Source organism: Microcebus murinus, chromosome 16, assembly GCF_040939455.1.
Source record: "Microcebus murinus isolate Inina chromosome 16, M.murinus_Inina_mat1.0, whole genome shotgun sequence".
In the NCBI taxonomy this organism is placed as follows: Eukaryota; Metazoa; Chordata; class Mammalia; order Primates; family Cheirogaleidae; genus Microcebus; species Microcebus murinus.
This window is the reverse complement of record NC_134119.1, coordinates 69,306,197-69,324,241: the sequence shown is the minus strand read 5'-3', so window position 1 is coordinate 69,324,241 and position 18,045 is coordinate 69,306,197. Positions and strand designations below refer to the sequence as shown.

The window sequence follows — 18,045 nt, the reverse complement described above, 5'->3', positions numbered from 1 at the left end:
TGCTGGCCGTGGCCCGCACTGCTCCGGCAGCCTTGGCCCGGGCTCCCACCTGTGCAGCGGAGTCCCTGGGGGCCGGGTGGGGTGAGGCCGACCCTGGAGGGGCACCCGCGGTGCCAGCGGGGCAGAGACAGGGTCACCGCCTACAGTGATCGGGCTGAGCCAGCGGGAGCCCAGGGAGGGAGTGAGGACCTGCCGGAGCCGGGACAGGTGAGCGGGGAGGAGAAAGGTGAGCAGGGCTGTCGGGGACGCGCGCTCAGCCCACAGCAGCGAGCACGGATGGAGCCAGCGCCCCTGGAGGAAACATGAGTGAGAAAAAGCAATGACAACACTCTGCCCACAGCGAGCTCACGTCCTAGTGTAATCGAGTAGGAAGAAGTGTTCCAAGGTGTGCAGTGGGGACCGTGAGAGAAAACAAAGCAGCGTTAATCGAGAGGACAGGGAAGTCACGGCGGGACAGTAGTGTGACTTTACTGCCTGGTCCACAGAGCCCCGGCCTACAGGAATACGGGCAGGAACGCCCAGGGCCCCGCCCGCGGCTTCTGATTGGCCAAGCCCTCAAGACTCTGCTAGGCTCACAATGAGGGGAGGGACTTGCACTGTCAGCTCCTGATTGGCTCTGCCAGCTGCGCCTCCCAGAGGCACGTGACCGCGGGCGCAAAGCTCCATCTGCCTTATTGATTGGCTGAGGAAGAGCATGCAGTTGCTTGCTGATTGGCTAAAAGTAAGACTATACAGCCCCTGATTGGCTGTGGGGTGGACGCGCTCTCTGCGAGGTTTCCTAGCAGGACCCACAGTGACAGTTGGGCGTCCACACCGCCTTCGCTGTGCACGGGACAGACGGTGACTGACCCTACGGGACCCGAGCTGTCTGGCTGGTGGCATTAGTCGGGTGAGGGACCTGCCTTGGGGCTCCACAAACTGGGCTTCCCGGAGAGCGGGGCTCCCCATCAGCCGGGGGACTCACTGACCTCCCTGACCCGAGGCGGCCGAGCCCCCTGGTCGCACACAGCCCGGTTCCGCGTCCGTCGTGCGGCCACACCGCGGACCGGTCGGTGGCTCACAGCAGCCGCGTCTGTGCTCCTCAGCCCGGCACCGCGCGGGGCGCCCGGCCAGCACGGAGGGCAGCGGGTCATCCGCCCCGTGAGGGACCAGGTGGGTGGCTGGGTTAGGGACCAGGTGAGCGTCCTCCTGAGTCAGAGCCCAGGTCACTTGCAAACCAGCTAATCAGATAATCCACCCTTCCCATCCTGCCCTGTCATCGGTCAGTCAGGCTCCCACCAAGTCGGTCTCCTAGCGAGGCCGTCCCGACAGGGCACCGGGGGTTACTCACGCCCCTCCCGTGTGTGCCAGGTGATTGTTTCGCACTGTCAGTCATTGGTTTTCCTAGAAATTCAGTTTTCAGGTCAGTCATCCCTAAGTCAGTACTGATGGGCTGCAGCCCCGCCCACCGTTTCACCCCTTTGGCCTCAGACACCTTCTTCAACCTCTCTGCACCAGGGTCCGAGGAAATCCAAGCTTGAACCTCACACTCCATCTCCTCCTACTCCTCTTTTGGGGAATGGGGTGGTGACTGAGCCAGCGGATCAGCTCTGCAGCAGCAGGACTCCCTGGTGTCCGTGCAGGGGACTCTTCCCTTCTCCCCTGACTCAGCTGTATGTCTGTGTTTCCTGAGGCCCAGAGCCGTTCCCACCTTCCTGACCAAGCCCAAGGGCCCTGCCCACCCCCAGTGGTCAGTCTGAGTGTGGATGCAGCTGCTGCTGCAGGGACAGGCCGGCACCACAATGGCCAGGCCAGCAGGATCCGCTGGACCTCAGGCAGCGGGGACAGGGAGACTGTGACATCAGTGTGTGGAGGGGGTGGGTATGGAAAGCTAAAAGGTCCACCAGATGGCAGAAAGTGGTTGCCCAGTTTCATGAACAACACTGGTTTTTCTCTCCTGCTGGGGCATTGGGACTGGTTGGACTGGGAACCAGAGCTCCAGTCTACCCAAGGCCAAGATCCCAGGGGAGAAGCCATCTCAGGACACAAGGTGTCTGATGCCCCATGTTGTGTGTCTGCAATGTGAGTGTGTATGATTCCTTTGTCAGTGTTTACATATCTGTGGTGTCTACATACATGTGTGTGTTTGTGTCTCTGTGTGTGTCTGTGGACTATATTCATGCTCTGGGGTATGAGTAAGTCTGTTGTGTGTTTAAAATATGTATGTGTCTGTGCAGGTGTGTCTACATACGTGTATCTGTAGTCTTTTTGTGCATGTATTATTTGTGTATCTCCATAAGTGCCTATAGTGAGTGTGTCTACAGCTGCATACTCAAATGTCAGTTTCTCAGTGATGAGGTCATGGACAACATTTTGAAGAGTATAATCCATTCCCTATTCCCTATATATCTTTACTGACTTTTTTTGTGCAAACTTGTTATTGCTGACCAACATAATATCATCTACTTAATTATTCTTTACCATTCTCTCTCACTATTGAAATGTAAGCTTCATGAACGGTTGTGTGCCTCTTTTATTTACCACTGAATCTGCCCTTTCTTGAAAAGAGCATGGCAATTATTAAGTGCTCATTAAATAGTTTTTGAAAATTGTAAGGAAATTTTGAAAAAGCAAAAGAGTGGAGTGTGATCATGTTGGAGAGCAAGTCAGAGAAGGGATCAGTGGTGGGGTTTTGAGCTGCCACTGAGACTGACATGTTGCTGATATAGTTTATGTGACTGTCCACACTGTGCTTTGAACCAAGTGTCACTAACTAAGGGAGAAGTAACCAGCGCGCAGGAAACTCTCACTATTCCCAAGACTGGTGTTTTCCATGTGCATCCTTATTTAATCCTCACAGCAACCCTGTGAGATAGGACATCTTGCATTCATTTTGCAGAGCAGGAAATTGAGCCATGGAGGGCAAAGTAGCTCACCCAATGTCATGCTCTCAGCATATAAAAGAGCATAGATTTGTTCCTAGGTCTTTGGGAACAAAAGATAATTTCAATATAGCAGGAAACTCACAAACGGTGTATGTAATCCATTGTCTATAGGGTGTTAAATCTACATGAATCTCCCTTTGGTCTCCCTTCCCATGGAGTATGTGGACCTTCTGGCTGAGACCAATGCTCCGGTCACTTCCTCACTGGGTCCTGATCTCTGAGTAGTGGCTGGAGGTGCCCTCCAAAGGATTCATCAAAGGGAAGCTGAGAGAGGCATAACACAGCTCCTCCTCCATCTCAATGGTGGAGGTGGTCCCCAAAAAGCCTGATACATAGGTGGGACCATGGAACTTGGACATCTTCTGGTGTTGCTGGGTGGCAAGGAGAGAAGTAGGACAGAGAAGGGCAATGATAGGGGGACTAGGGGAAGGCAGAGAGGGTCCATGAACTTAGTCTGATTCTGAGAGGACATTTATTCACTCTTCTATTCTTTCAGCAAACATGTCTTAAGGTCCACTTATTCAGTTAATGAACACATACAGCACTTACTGATTCATTTCCAATTCTGAACACTCACACAGATCTATATGGAAAATACTATTATTTTGCTGATTTTACAGACAGGGAAACAAAGCAGCAGAGAAATTAGATACTTTCCAAGGTAACACATTTAATGACCATGAACTCAACCCCAGAGCTCTCTGAGACCTATGTGCTGGGAACTAAATCCACAGGCAGGGAGCAAAGCAGAGGTGGCCCTGTGACCTCCAGTACTGAAGGAGATGAAGACAGAAGCAGAGTAGTGATACACATGCAACTGCAAATTGTGACACTGTTCAGGTGAACAGGAGAGAGTAGAAGAACGAAGGTCTTATAAGACCTTTGTCCTCGTGGAGTTCATAGTGTGGTGGGGAAGCCATGGGAATACAGTCACCATGAGAGGGAAAAGCCCCATGCAAATAAGCCCATGTGGTGTCATGGGAGACAGGCAGTCAGATTCTGCCAGAAATGACAAAGACTTAGAGAGTGTAGCCATTTACTTCTGCAGGCCCATTTCTTGCCTCTAGATTTACTGCAACATGTCTCAAAGGAGTCCTTGGCACTCACAGTTTCTACTTCCTCGCTTTCTATCTGTCTTGAACTCTCTGCAATGAAGATATATCTCCACTAGGCTACCAGATCTCCTTTTGCAAAGATCGGCTGTGATACCACTTACGTAAATTCAAATGGTCCTTTTCAGTCCCTATCTTACAGGACTTCTCAGTATTTGAAACAAATGACCAATCTCTCTTCCCTGAAGCTCTATGTCCTTGTGGCCACCAGGACCCAACCCTTATACTCTTCTGGTCATTCATTCCTCTTCCCTAGCTGCTGCATCTCAGTCTTCTTGCCATTTACACCTCATCTCACTGACACTAAAAGCTGGAATTTCCCAGGGCTTTGTCTGTGGAACTGCAAGGAGACATTGGGACTTTCTGGCATACAGTGTGAGGTAATGAAAGCTTAAAGAAGTACAATGAATTTCGTCCTAGTAATCATTGACAATGTGAGATGCATAGAAAAATACCTTCTGATAAATAAGAAAGAGCAGATGAATAAACATGCAAATAACCCTTTCTCGCCAGGCCATACCCCATTGGATTTTTTATAAGGATCAACTGCATTGAATGGATTGGAGTGTGTCTTCTTTGGAAACAGGTTCGCATGTGGAAATGTCATCATCACTTATCAGGACAAGTTTTCTAAGACTTACAGCCCTTGACCTTCTGTTCGTTCCACAATCTTGATCTCCATGGGACTTGTGGCTGCTTTCACAGCCTATCCCACAATATGTAAAACAGGGAATGTCCAGGAAGTACCACAGTGGAGTTAATGTTCACTTAAAAAATGGGATAGACACATGCAGAAGAATGAAATATGACCCCTATCTCCCCCAACTCACAAAAATTAATTCAAGATGATAAAAGACTGAAATGTAAGGCATGAAACCATAGAATTCTATAAGAATATTTAGGAAAAACTCTTCTAGACATTGGTCTAAGCAAAGAAATTATGAGTAAGACCACAATGTCAATTACAGCAGCAACAAAAATAAAGAAAATGGGACTTGAGTAAATTAAAATGCTTCTGTACAGCTAAAGAGTAAATATACAACCTACAGAATGGGAAAAAATATTTGCAATCTACACATCCAATAAAGGGCTAATACCTGGAATCTACCAAGAACTCAAATGAATCAGCAAGAAAACATCAAACAACCTCATTAAAAAGTGTGCAAAAGACAACAGAAGTTTTTCAAAGGAAGATAGACAAATGGACAATAACTATATGAAACACTGCTCAACATCACTAATCATCAGGATAATGCAAACTAAACCACAATGAGATAGCACTCCTGTTGGAATGGCTTTTATTAAAAAGTCCAAAAACATTAGATTATCCCTTTCTGTGTAGAGAGAAAGGAATTCTTATACAGTGTTGGTAGAACTGCAAATTAGTACACCTCTTATGGGAAAAAGTATGGAGATTTCTCAAAGAACAAAAATTAGACCTACCATTTGATCCTGCAATCCCACTACTTGGTATCTACTACACAAAGGAAAACAAATCATTTTATAAAAAGACACCAGAACTCAAATGTTTATTGCAGCACAATTCACAATAGCAAAAATGTAGAATCAACCTATATGCCCATCAATTCATAAGTAGATTAACAAAATATAATATATGTATACCATGTTGGTACTGCTGGGCCGTAAAAATTGATGAATTAATTCCTTTTTCACTAATTTGGAAGGAAATGGAGACCATTGTCCTAAGTGAAGTATCACAAGAATGGAAAAACACGCACCACATGTACTCTCTAATAAACTGGAACTCACTGATGGGCACACAAGTACATAGAGGAAAGTAAAAGTCTTCGGAGAGGAGGGGAAGGAAAAAAACCCACCTAACAGGTACGTTGAACACTATTTGGGTGATGGGCACATTTATTCCTCTGACCCATGTATCAAAAACTAATTTTGAAATTAAAAAATACAAAATTTATAAAAGCAGATTAAAATGTTTATGGGAATTTCGTTAACTACATTTGCAAATGTCACTGATCTTTTTAAAAGTATGTTTTTCTACTGACATTCATTTAGTCAACCTGTGATTATTTAAAATTCATTAAGTCTATAAACAAATGTAGAATTTTTGTACATTGAACATTAAAGCTTAGAATAACTAGGTTTGGTGGTTCGTGACTTTAATAAACTGTTGATTTGAGACACCAAGATATCCTCAGAAACTTTCAAAGTGTGGGGAATGCTGACGACTCCTGGTGTGGAGGTCAAGCCCCCAGATCCACCTCCCCCACTTCCTAGGACCCCACATGGGGAGGGCTTGGGCGTGGTGTAACAGTTGGGCCCCCTCATCTCTCTACCCAGGACCCTCCTGCGTTCCTTAAGGCTCTGAGATGTGACTTCCCTGATTTCTCCCCACAGGACACACCGGGCTACCTGAGTGTCCACCTCAGACCTGGAGAACAAGACCAGAGGGCAAGGAGGTGAGGGACACTGATGGAGAAGGGCTGAGACCCGACTGGGACCGGCCAGGGTGGACAGGGTCCAGGGTCTCTCGGGACGGGACAGTCGAGAGAGGGAATCAGCTCAGTCACACCGAGGTGGGAGATGGAGGGTCCGTGCAGAAGTCCGGAGACCCCGCTTAGGACCGGAGGTGACATCATGGGCAGCATGGCCATTGGCAGCTCCAAATGCCAATCAGAGCTGGCCAATCGGTGCAGGCTGGGGTAGAGCTGTGCGGAGCTCGGGCTCTAACCCCCAAGGCTCCTCCCCTTGTACAAATTTCCACAATTTTATGTACGTGCACTCACTACAAAAATTGTGGAAAACGTAAAATATTAACAGTACTATGTGTATTTTAATTTGCTTTCTTGTACTTTACTGTATGTTCTAAAGTTTTTTTTTCCTCACAAGGTGCCTAAATCGCTTTCATAATTAGAAAAGAAGTTGAAAGAGTACGAAGTTAGTCCAGAGTTCATAATCCCACTTCTGGAACTAGTGTCTGAGCTGTGTTCTTGAATGAACTCCAAAATATCTAAGCACATTTGTTCATAATAATGGCATTTACAACTGGAAAAAGGAAAGTGGAGAGGAAGGGAAGGATGGAGGATGGGAAGGAGGAATAGAGGGTGGGACGCGGAGGCATTTTGCTGGCTGAGTCTGACTCTGTGTGGGCTGCAGGCCCTGCTCTCAGGAACAGCGTCACTGTGGGGCACCCTCCTCACAGGGCTGCAGGGAGGAAGCAGTGAGCAAATGCTCACAGTTACGACAGTGCCTGGCACAAGGCGATCCCTCAGTCAGGTGCAGCTCTGTGGCCCACTGATTAAGTTCCCCTCTGTGGCCTTGTGGAAGCTGCCTGGATTCCACCTGGTCCCTGCACTTGTGTCCTGTGTGGCTCTGGGACTGTCCCCAAGTGACTGTGGAGCCTGCGTGAGACAGGACAGGTGCAGGATCCCATGCACAGTGGTGCCCAGCAGGGGTGCTGCCTTCACTGCACTGGCTTCTTAGGGCTGCTAGGACACATTGCCACAAACTGGGTGACTTAAAACCACAGAGATTGATTCTCTCACAGTTCTGGAGTCCAGGTGTCCAAATTCAAGGTGTCACCAGGGCCATGCTCCCTCTGAAAGTCCTAGGAAGAATCCTTTGCCTCTTCCAGCTGCTGGTGGTTGCCAGCAATCCTTGCCATCCCTTGGCTCATGGCAGGATAACTCCAATCTCTGTCTCCATTGTCACTTGGCCTTCATCCTCTGTGTGTCTCTGTGTCTGAATTTCCCTCCTTTTATCAAAGCACCCGTCATTGGATTTAGGGACCAACCTAATCATGTATGGCCTCATATTATCTTGATTGCATCTGCAAAGACCCTATTTCCACACTATGTCATGTTGGCAGGTACAGGGATTAGGATTTGAACATATCTCTTGAGGGATAATATTCAGCCAACAGCACTGGGGGTTCATGATCAGGATCATGGGACCACCTGATGTTTCCCAGTGTCCATCTCCAGTCCTCTGCTCATGAGCTGCAGGATGCTGGTCTCCACTGGGACATCCCAGAGGCTCTGGAGCTTCCAGCATGTGAATCTGTCCTCATTGTACCCATGTTACCCATGCCCCCAAACACCTAATAGAAATGAAAACAACTCAACACAGTCTTGTGCAAACATGTTCACAGGAGCTGTATTCATAATTGCCACAAATCAAAGCAAATATTCATGAACAGAAAAACTTGGATATACTCATGCCATGGAACCCTAGGCTGTAACAACAAGGACTAGAATGTTGACACACAACATAGATGAATCTCAAAAAGTACAATGCTGAGTGGGAAAAAAAACAGATACAAGAATACATATTTACATTCCCAATTATGTAAAGTTCTAGGGCATAGAAAGGTCATGTCTGGTGATGGGAATTAGAAAGTGGTGGTTCTCAGGGTTGAGGATTGCCTGGGAATGGGAACCAGCATCTTTCTGGAGTGATGGAAAATGTCTGTATCCTTGTTGGTTACGGGGGGGGGGGGGGGGGGTACACATTTGGCCAAACTCATGGAATTGCACACTTAAGATCTATATATTTCATTGTAGGGAAATTTTGTCTCAATTGAAAAATAAATATTATTTTTAAATTTCAAGGAAAAACAAGCAAGCAAGCAGGTAGTTAAAAAGACTATTTTTAAAATCGGGAAGAAAACAAAGGAATAATTAAAAACCTGCCACAAAGGTTGGGCAGGAGTTCCCAGCCTTTATCACCTCCACTGCATTTGTCTTGTCCCTGAGACTCTAGACATTTACTACCACCTCTTCAGTAAATATCAAAGCCCCCAAGAAATATTATTTGCTGTAAACTTAGGGCCAAGGGCACCCAGCTTGCTGGCTGTTTGACTTAAGGTTGGATGAGAGCAGAGACTCAGAATCAGGTGGGGTTTAAACTCCAGCCCTGCCCTGAGTACCTGAGTAGCCTTGAGACAGCCCCAGTAAGGTTTCCATACATGTGTATGTTCTGGAATGATCACATCTGTGTGTTAGCATAGCCATCACCTCAAGTATTTATCATTTCCTTTTGGTTATAACATTCAAAATCCTCTCTTTTACCTATCATGAAATATACAACACATTATTCTGTCATTTGCAAAAAAAAATGGATAAATTCAGAGGATATTATGTTAAGTGAAATAAGCTGGCACAGAGACACAGATAACATATAATCTCACATGTGGAGTCTAAAAAAGTCAAATGCACAGAATTAGAGAGTAGAATACTGGGCACCCGTGGGGAGGGGGTGCTGTACAGGGAAAGGGGAGATACTAGACGAAGGGTCTCTATTGGACAGGAGGAATAAGCTCCGATGTTCTATTGCTCAGTGTGGGGCTTCTACAAGAATCAGCCTGTGACATCTCCTTTGCTTGAGAGGATGGGATCCCTCACCCAGGGCCGAGCCGCCCAGTTTCTCACTTGCGGATCTTGATCTCTGAGTACTCACTGCCGGTGGCCTCTTCCCTCTGCGAGTCCTGAGGCTGAATCCTGTGGAAGTCCAGAGAGGCATAATGGAGCTCCTGGTCTTGCTCCTGCCCTGAGATGCCGGAGGCCTCGGCCGGGGAGGCTGATCTGGGGGGCTGTGTTCCGCCAGGGGTTCGATTGGGAGGCTCTGAGTGGAGAGAGAGAGGGGAGGGAGAGTGAGAGCAGAGAGGGGGCAGGATACAGCAGAGAGAGCCCAGGGAGGAAGCCCATACGCCCCTTCATCCTTTGCTCCCACACACATTTTTGTTGGAATCTCCTTCATTCATCCTTTCCTTAAATATTTAACACTTAGCGAACATCTTATTTGGAGTTTACCAATACCATTAACTTCCCGCAAGACCTCCATGAGGAGGACATTCTAATTGTCTCTGTTTTGTAGATCCAAGCACTGGGGCAGAGGCCGGAGGCAGCCTGCCCAATCCTGTTGCACCAGGGTCCAACCCAGTCAGTTCTCTGACTCCACAGCTGGTGTCCCCCGGAGGCCCCATCCCCGCCCCTCCGTGTGTGAGGCCCTAAGCTGGGTGTCAGATGTGCTGGGTGGACACAGCACACGTGGGCCCTGACCTCTTGCAGCTCACTCTGTAACTGAGGGAGGGCAGCAATAAATAACTGCTCACAGTGTCCTGTGCGTTCAGACATGGTGCACGCACAGGCTGGGCTTGTCCACGCTCACTTCCTGCTCACGGCCCCTGCCTCCCTTTGTCTAACCACACGGCTCTCCCTCTGGCTCCCCACCCCCCCCCACGTCAGCCTCCTGTGTCTGACCACTGCCCCCCCTCTTCCCCGTGCCTTCAGCCAATCGAATGCCGGACTCTGAGCCTCCTTCATGCCTTTGCTCAAAATTCACTAGCAGAAACCACAAGTCAACCTACGAATGGGATTAAAAAAAATTGCAAACCATACATCTGATAAGAGGTTAACATCCAAAATATATAAAGAACTCCTATAACCTCAACAATGAAAAATAATTAATCCAGTTAAAAAATAGGCAAAGAACTCTAATAGACTTTTCTCCGAAGAAGACAATGGCCTATGAGCACATGAAAAGATGCTCAGATCTCTAATTATTAGAGAATGAAAATCAAAACTATAATGAGGCCGGGCACGGTGGCTCACGCCTGTAATCCTAGCACTCTGGGAGGCCGAGGCGGGCGGATTGCTCAAGGTCAGGAGTTCGAAACCAGCCTGAGCGAGACCCCGTCTCTACCAAAAATAGAAATAAATTAATTGACCAACTAAAAATATATATACAAAAAATTAGCCGGGCATGGTGGTGCATGCCTGTAGTCCCAGCTACTTGGGAGGCTGAGGCAGTAGTAGGATCACTGAGCCCCGGAGATTGAGGTTGCTGTGAGCCAGGCTGACGCCACGGCACTCACTCTAGCCTGGGCAACAAAGTGAGACTCTGTCTCAAAAAAAAAAAAAAAAAAAAAACTATAATGAGATGGCACCTCACGTCCATTAGAGTCTAATAGCCATTAGAATGGCCACTGTTGAAAACAAACAATTAACAGAAAATAACAAGTGTTGGTGAGAATGTGAAGAAATGAGAACCCCCAATTCACAGTTGGTGGGAATGTAAAATGATATAGCCTCTATGGAAAACAAGTGTGGAAGCTGTCAAACAATTTAAAATACAATTAACGTGAGATCCAGGAATCCCACTTATGGGCATAATCCAAAAGGATTGAAAACATGATCTTGATAAGATATTTGCACACTCATGTTCATGTCAGCATTATTCACAATAGCCAAGAGGTGGAAGCAATCCAAATGCCCACTCACACATAAATCGATAAAGAAAAGGTGTGTGTGTATGCACAAAGGAATATTAATCACTCTTTTAAAAGAAGGAAATTCTGTCATATCCTACAACATGGATGAAATTGAGGAGGTATGCTAAGTAAACAAGTCAATCACAAGATGAAAAACACTGTATGACTCCACTGGTACGAGGTATCTAGTGTAGTCAAACTCACAGAAACAGAAAGTGGAATTAGTGGTTGCCAAGGGCTGGTGAAGTAGCAGAGGGCAGGAGGGGAGTATTGGCCAATGGATATAGAGTTTCAGTTTTGCAAAATGAAGTTCTAGAAATCTGTTGCACAACTGTACACATAAAAGGGTTAAGATGGCAAATTTTATTTTATTTGGCTTTTTTTTTGCCATGATAGATGGAGAGATAGATAACAAAAATAAACTCACAAAGTATACCTTTATCACTTCCTATTTTCTGTACCTTGCATTGCACCCAAGAATCTATCTTTTACACTGTGTTTATTAATGTGTTGTTTTGTTAGTTGTTTGGTTGGTTTGTTGGCTGGTTTGTTTGTATTCTTCTGTCTAGAATAAAACTTCATTGAGCTCAAGACTTTTTAAAACTTTTTCATAGAGGGGCCCCTGGAGTCTACACTGCTAGTCTCTTGGTAGGTGCTCAATAATTTTTCCTGAACAAATTAATGAATGAAAGGACATATTTTACTCTGTTGCCCAAAAGCTTCCACAGGCTTCCAGTCACATTCCGAATACAATCAATAAATAACAAGTGTGACATTTACATTGGAGCATGAAGAATAAACAGAAAGGAAGATGTGGAAGTGGAGAGGGAAGAGCATTTGAGGAGGGAGGAGCAGCCCATGCAAAGGTCCAGAGGCCCAAATAACCTTGTTCTAAGTGACAACAGTGAAAAGTCCAAGGTGGATGGAGCGCAGGAGGTGGCTGGAGGGCAGAGCTGGCATGAGGTGAAGCGAGTTTGGTGCTCACCAGAACACAAAATTAAAAGAGCGCCAAACATCTCAGCAACTGAGAGAAATAAATGTTTTCATGCAATATTTCTAAAATCAAAATTAATGCAAAAAATCCATGGAAAACAAAAATTTAAATAAAACCTAGATTAGTAAGAGTGCTTTGTTGACTCCATGGGAGCCTGAGGCAGAAGAAAAAAATATGCCTCTATTTGTATGTTTTTATGTATTTATGGCCAATTTTTTCCAGAACGTTAATAATTGAAATGCTATTGCCAAATTAAAAGTAGTATGTATTAAAACATCACTTTTAGTTTGAAGACGTTGTGTACACCCAAACCATAATTTGTTTTTCACAATTTTGTTTCCCTGGATCTACTGGAAGCAAAGTAGAGACAATATTTTAAAGATCTTGGTCTTTGCTTCTCTAATTTTCAACTAAGAATGCTGCCTTGTTTGACAATTGGGTTAGTCTTCTGACTAAGTGGTGATCTTAAGCAATTTTTAACTAACTTCAGTTTGCTGATCCTGTCATTATTTAAAATTTTGATATTTTGTTCAGCATTACCTTTTTTAAACTAATTTTGATTTTTAAAAAACATAGTGCAAGCCGGGCGTGGTGGCTCACGCCTGTAATCCTAGCACTCTGGGAGGCTGAGGTGGGAGGATCGCTAAAGGTCAGGGGTTCGAAACCAGCCTGAGCAAGAGCAAGAGCCTGTCTCTACTATAAACAGAAATTAATTGGCCAACTAAAAACACATAGAAAAAAATTAGCTGGGCATGGTGGCACATGCCTGTAGTCACAGCTACTCAGCAGGCTGAGGCAGAAGGATTGCTTGAGCCCAGGAGTTTGAGGTTGCTGTGAGCTAGGCTGACACCACAGCACTCTAGCCCAGGCAACAGAGTGAGACTCTGTCAAAAAAAAAAAAACATAGTGCATAAAAACTTTGTCTCAATTACTGAGAATTTTGGCATGCCCTTAAATTTTGCATTCAAAGGAAGTGCCTCACTTACCTCATCCTAATTCCTGCCCTACTTGAGAGGTAGGTGCTTAAGGGGCCAGAATGTTTAGGGCTATAGGCTGAGGAGTTTGGGGTTTTTACTCTAGATCAGGGGTTGGCAAACTACAGCCCTCGGATCAAATCCCATCAACTGCTTGCCTTTGTAAATAAAGATTTATTGGAACACAGCCATTGTCATTCATTTACACATGGACTATGGCTGCTTCCATGCTACAGTGGCAGTTGATTGAGTAGCCGCAGCAGAGACTATATAGCCCACAAAGCCAAAAATATTTACCATCTGGCCCTTGTAGAGTAAGTTTGCCAGCCTCTGTTCTAGCAGTGCTGGGGGCAGGGAAACGCTGTTTAAATGCAGTGATGGCTTTGGGAAGATCCCTCCAGGTAGGGAAGGGGAGGTGAGAGGCAGGGTGATGAGGGGGTCCAAGAAGAGAACCTGAGGCCTCAGCAATGAGAGGGGTCAGGATGGAGGGTGGGGACTCATGCTAGCTGTTCTTAGGGGAAATGAACAAGACATGGTGAATTTGGAGCTATAGAGGAAAAAAGGAGGAGAGAGCAGGTTATCTCCTCCTCCAGGCAAGCCAGGCCTGGGAGCAAAAAGAAGATGGTGTTGTCCTGCTCTCAGCAAGATGGGGACAGCTGCCTCAGAAGCCGGCTCGTGGGTGAAGGAGGAGATAAAGAAAGACACTTTGGACATGCCAAGAAGAGTAATCCTGGAGGCCATCCTGTGGGAGGTGTGCAGGCGATGCTAGATGTGGAGACGCCCATGTCACTCACCTGAGAGGCTGGGCCCCTGACAGCGTCTGCCTCCTCCACAGCCGTGTCCCCCATGCCCGCTGCTGCTCTTGCCCTCTTCCTCCTGCAGGACCTCACTCTGAGAGGACAGACCAGAGAGCCTTTCAGTCTGGGCAGATCAGGGCACAGTGGGCAGGTGGCCCCACCTCTCCATCGTATTAAGGGGCTGGATGGGTGACCAAGGTGGGAGGGGGTTGTCCAGCCCGGAAGACCCCAATGTTGAGAACACAGGTTCCCCTCTCCTGGACAGTGGGGCCCGACGATTGCTGCAGACTCGGAGCCCCACAGACACAGGCCCATGTGGAGTTCTCACCGTGCACCCGTGACCTCCTTCTTGCCCTTCAAGCTCGTGACCCCTCCAGCTCCCTCCAGCTCTGACAGCAGGGACTCTGCACCTGGCCTGCCCTCCCCCCACGGTCAATGCTTACATGATGAAGATGACGCAGAAGGACAGGAAGACCAGGGCTGTGGCTCCAGCTCCCCAGACAGCCCCCAGCGTCACCCCTGAGATGGGCCACACTGTGCCTGCAGATGCAGGAGAGCAACTCCGGTGACTCACTTGCAAGGGTTGGGTCTCTCCTCCGCCCACCCCTGTAGCGTCCTAGACTTCTAGTCCCCTCCCTCCTTCCCAGACGCAAAGAACATGTTCAAAGGGGGAGGAAGAGGGACCATTCCAGAGGCCAGTGGAGCCAGGAAGTGCTGGGTGCACTGGTTCTTTCTTTAAAATTTTGATATCTTGTTCATAGTGGAATGATTTTGCATTTGATTTTATTTTTTAAAAAAGATCAGCACATCACAATATTTCTTCCCTTGACTGCTGACTTGTTTTTGGCTTCTCAAATTTTGTGCCAAAGGTGAATTCCTCACGTGTCTCACCCTAGTCCCAGCCCTGCAGAGCAGGGACCTTGTCTCCCCAAACACCCCTGTCCAGGCCCCATCCCCTCCCCCCCCAAGGTCCACCTCCGCCCCTCGCCCCACCCCAGGCCCCTGGGGTGGAAGGCAGGAAGAGGACAGTGATGCTCAGGGTCACAGGAAAGTTCCAGGCCTCACAGCTGAGCCTCCCTTTTTAGCTAAGAGGACTGCTGGGTGGACCCTGATGGTGGGGCAGGTATGATGTCCTCCTCTAGACCCTCCCCCACCCACCTGTGTACTCAGTCTGCAGACAGAGGCTCAGGGAGACGTGCTGGGAGCCCAGAAGGTTCTGAGCTCGGCAGGTGATTTCGCCTTCATCCCTGAGGTACATTGGAGGCAGCTCCAGCACCCCAGGGTTCAAGAGCTCCGAGGGGCACAGGGTCAGGCTCCCCAAGGTCCAGGTCAGCCCGGCAGGGGGGTTGCTGTCAGCAACACAGAGCAGGCGCAGAAACTGGTCCTCCAGGACCGACACAGATGAGCCGTTCTCCACGGCTGTGGGTGCTGTAGAGAAAGAGACAGAGGGTCAGAGAGACACAGATATCTAGAAAAAGGGGAAGGATACAGAAAGAGACTGTTGAGTGGGACAGACACACAGGGACTGAGTGGAGGAAAACACACATTCACTGTTCACTCTTGGGGATGTAATCCCTTAATTGAGAACAATTTGGCCATATCTCTCAAAATAGAAAGAACATATGACCCAACTATATGCTGCTTTTAAGAATTTGTCCCACACGCTTATATATTACTTGTAACAGTGGATACAAGATTATTCCTTGCAGCATTTCTGTGGTACAATGAAGTTAATAATAAGGTTTTTCATTAGAAGATGTCACAAAATCAGAGTCCAACCAGACAAAGAAACATTACATTGTCCTAGAGGAGCACGGGGACAGTCTGCACTACTGAGATCAAACCACCTCTGAGGTCCTGCAGGTGAACAGATCAAGGCTCAGAGCAGCCTGTGGGGACCCTGGTGGGTTCTGGGGAGGGGACAGGCCTCTGAGGACTCACCCTGCTGTGCATTTGGAATTGTCGCCCATGAGACCATATCACCCACCCAGAAGTACATGAACTATTAGGGAAATAAAAGATGAGGCTAAAGGAGGGCTCAGGACACGAATGACAAGAGGCCTGGAGGCCGGTTCTGCTGTGTCGCCCTGTCCTTGCTGTGGGCCAAGAGGGTGTGGAGGTGTCTTAGAGGAGGGAAGGGCCCAGGGGGCTGAGCGTGGGCAGGGGCCCTGGGGTGACCAGCAAGGGGGTCTCAGGTGACCAGGTGAGTCCAGGTGAGGAGGACGCGCCTGCCCTGACTGAAGAGGCCCAGCTCCCGCAGCCCAGGGAGGGCCCCGTCCTACCTGATCCGTTTCCTCCGAGGGTAGTCACGGTCAAGTTCTGAGGAGAGTCTGGGGCAGAGAGACACGGCAGCCCCACGTCACTTCTTAGAACTGGGTGGACGCTGGCCTCTGTGCCCAGGAGCCACATCGGGGGGAGGGGGGAGCCAACACCCTCCTGACCATCCCCACCTGGACTCCACAGCCCAGCACCCCGTGTGCAGCCCTGACCCATCCCGCTGCCCTGGGGACCCCCAGCAGGACCCCAGGCTTCCCAGCCTAGCTCTCACAGGACACGTTGAGGTGGATGGTCCTTGTTGTGATCACACCGGCCCCAGGCAAGGTCACCTGGCAGGTGAGATTGGTGCCATGGTCCTGGGGCTGAGGGACGAGGGTGAGCGCCACGGAATAGCCGATGGTGGGGCCCTGGGGAGCCACGGAAGCCCCTTCCCAGGAGATCCTGGGGCGCGTCCCCTGCTCACAGGCCCAGGGCACAGAGCAGGTCAGGGTGCTGGGGCAGCCAGACTCCAGGGTCCCCGGGAGGAGGATGTCGGGCGTGTGGGTCAGGGCTGGGGAGGAGAGGGGGACACGCAGGGTCAGGAGGGAGGGTCTGAGGTGCAGCCCTGAGAGGACTCAGGCTCTGGTCCAGCTCCTCCCCTGAGCCCCACACGCTTCACCCCAGCCCCTCCCAGCACGGGGTCCCAGCCCCGCCCTGCGGCCCCCACCACCTCCACCTCTGGGCCTATCTTGGAAACCCAACCTTACCTGTCACTTGCACAGAAAGCTTGTCATTCGTGTAACTGAATTTCACATTTCTTCTTGCTTCTACTCGAAAAAAGTATAAGCCCTGGTCCCTCCTTGTGGCGTCTCTGATGCTCAGGGAGCAGTTGTTGCTCCTGGGATCCCCAAGGAGGAGGAATCGGCCCTGGGTCTCCTCCTGCACTTTCCCAGCTGGGTCGTTTGTGGCCACTAGAGTGCCATGGTTTGGATTGGCCCCTTCCCTGAACCAGTAGCCGTGAACAGGGTCAGAGTCAGTCCGGCTGTCCCCACGGTAGGAGAAGGAGCAGGGCACATGGACACACAGGCCCTCCTGCACCATCACTACACTCTGCACTTGCAGCCTGTAACCTTCCGGATACCCTCCCTGTCCCTCCACCCCCGCCGTCCCCCAGAGCAGGGCCAGCAGCAGCAGCATGTCCGGGCGCAGGTGCCAGGGCCGCCAGGGACAGTCTGCTCCTCAGGGTTCTTCTCTCGGGAACTGAGAGCTGCAGGACTTAGAGGAGGCCCCACAGGAAGCCGGGGGCGAGGTCAGAACCGTGACCCTCCTCAGAGGAGGAACTTCACAGCCTGACACTGTCAGGGCCAGGGAAGCCCTTGGAGATTGACCATCACCACCCACGTCCACTCCTGGGGACCTCGAAGCCAAAGAGGGTGAGAGTCACCCAAGTTCCCACCCCATGCGGGGCCTGACCATATCTCTTGCCATACTGTCAATGTCCTTTCCCTTGGGGGACATTTTCTGGAAGGTGGCAATAGGCCCCATCTGGCCAGACCCTTGAGTCTCAGGCTGTGGGTGTTTGTGGAGGGCAGGGGTGGGGCTCAGGGACATGGCCATGGTGGTGGCCCAGGCGGGGAGGGCAGCAGGCTCCTACTCCATCAGCAGCCACGTGTGGCCGTCCCCTCTCTGCACATGGAGGTCAGCACAGCAGACCCGGGTGCTGTCCTCATGGAGTCACT

General features: G+C 49.1%; 1 protein-coding gene and 1 long non-coding RNA gene across 2 annotated transcripts; one reads left to right on the top strand and one right to left on the bottom strand.

The window, feature by feature from the left end:
• LOC142861112 (uncharacterized) lies at positions 1-7,081 on the top strand. The gene is made up of 3 exons (XR_012912486.1): positions 1-207; positions 5,722-5,881; positions 6,413-7,081. It is a non-coding gene; the product is annotated as an uncharacterized LOC142861112 (long non-coding RNA).
• Positions 7,082-8,145: 1,064 nt separating this feature from the next.
• Positions 8,146-17,597, bottom strand: LOC105865528 (sialic acid-binding Ig-like lectin 7). Its single transcript, XM_012754140.3, has 7 exons — positions 17,074-17,597; positions 16,599-16,877; positions 16,333-16,380; positions 15,209-15,478; positions 14,494-14,590; positions 14,048-14,144; positions 8,146-9,637 (listed from the first exon to the last, which is right to left on the bottom strand). Exons 1-7 carry the CDS (start codon positions 17,501-17,503, stop codon positions 9,350-9,352), a joined length of 1,509 nt encoding a protein of 502 aa, XP_012609594.2. The 5' UTR covers positions 17,504-17,597; the 3' UTR covers positions 8,146-9,349.
• Positions 17,598-18,045: the final 448 nt, after the last annotated feature.

What these genes read in the sequence shown, in the direction of transcription:
- LOC105865528 (XM_012754140.3), bottom strand. Translation starts at nt 17,503, where the DNA reads ATGCTGCTGCTGCTGGCCCTGCTCTGGGGGACGGCGGGGGTGGAGGGA. An exon ending in TCTGCAGACTGAGTACACAG is followed by an intron (nt 14,591 to 15,208) that starts GTGGGTGGGGGA and finishes CTGCATCTGCAG; the next exon opens with GCACAGTGTGGCCCATCTCA. An exon ending in TTCTGCGTCATCTTCATCAT is followed by an intron (nt 14,145 to 14,493) that starts GTAAGCATTGAC and finishes CTGTCCTCTCAG; the next exon opens with AGTGAGGTCCTGCAGGAGGA.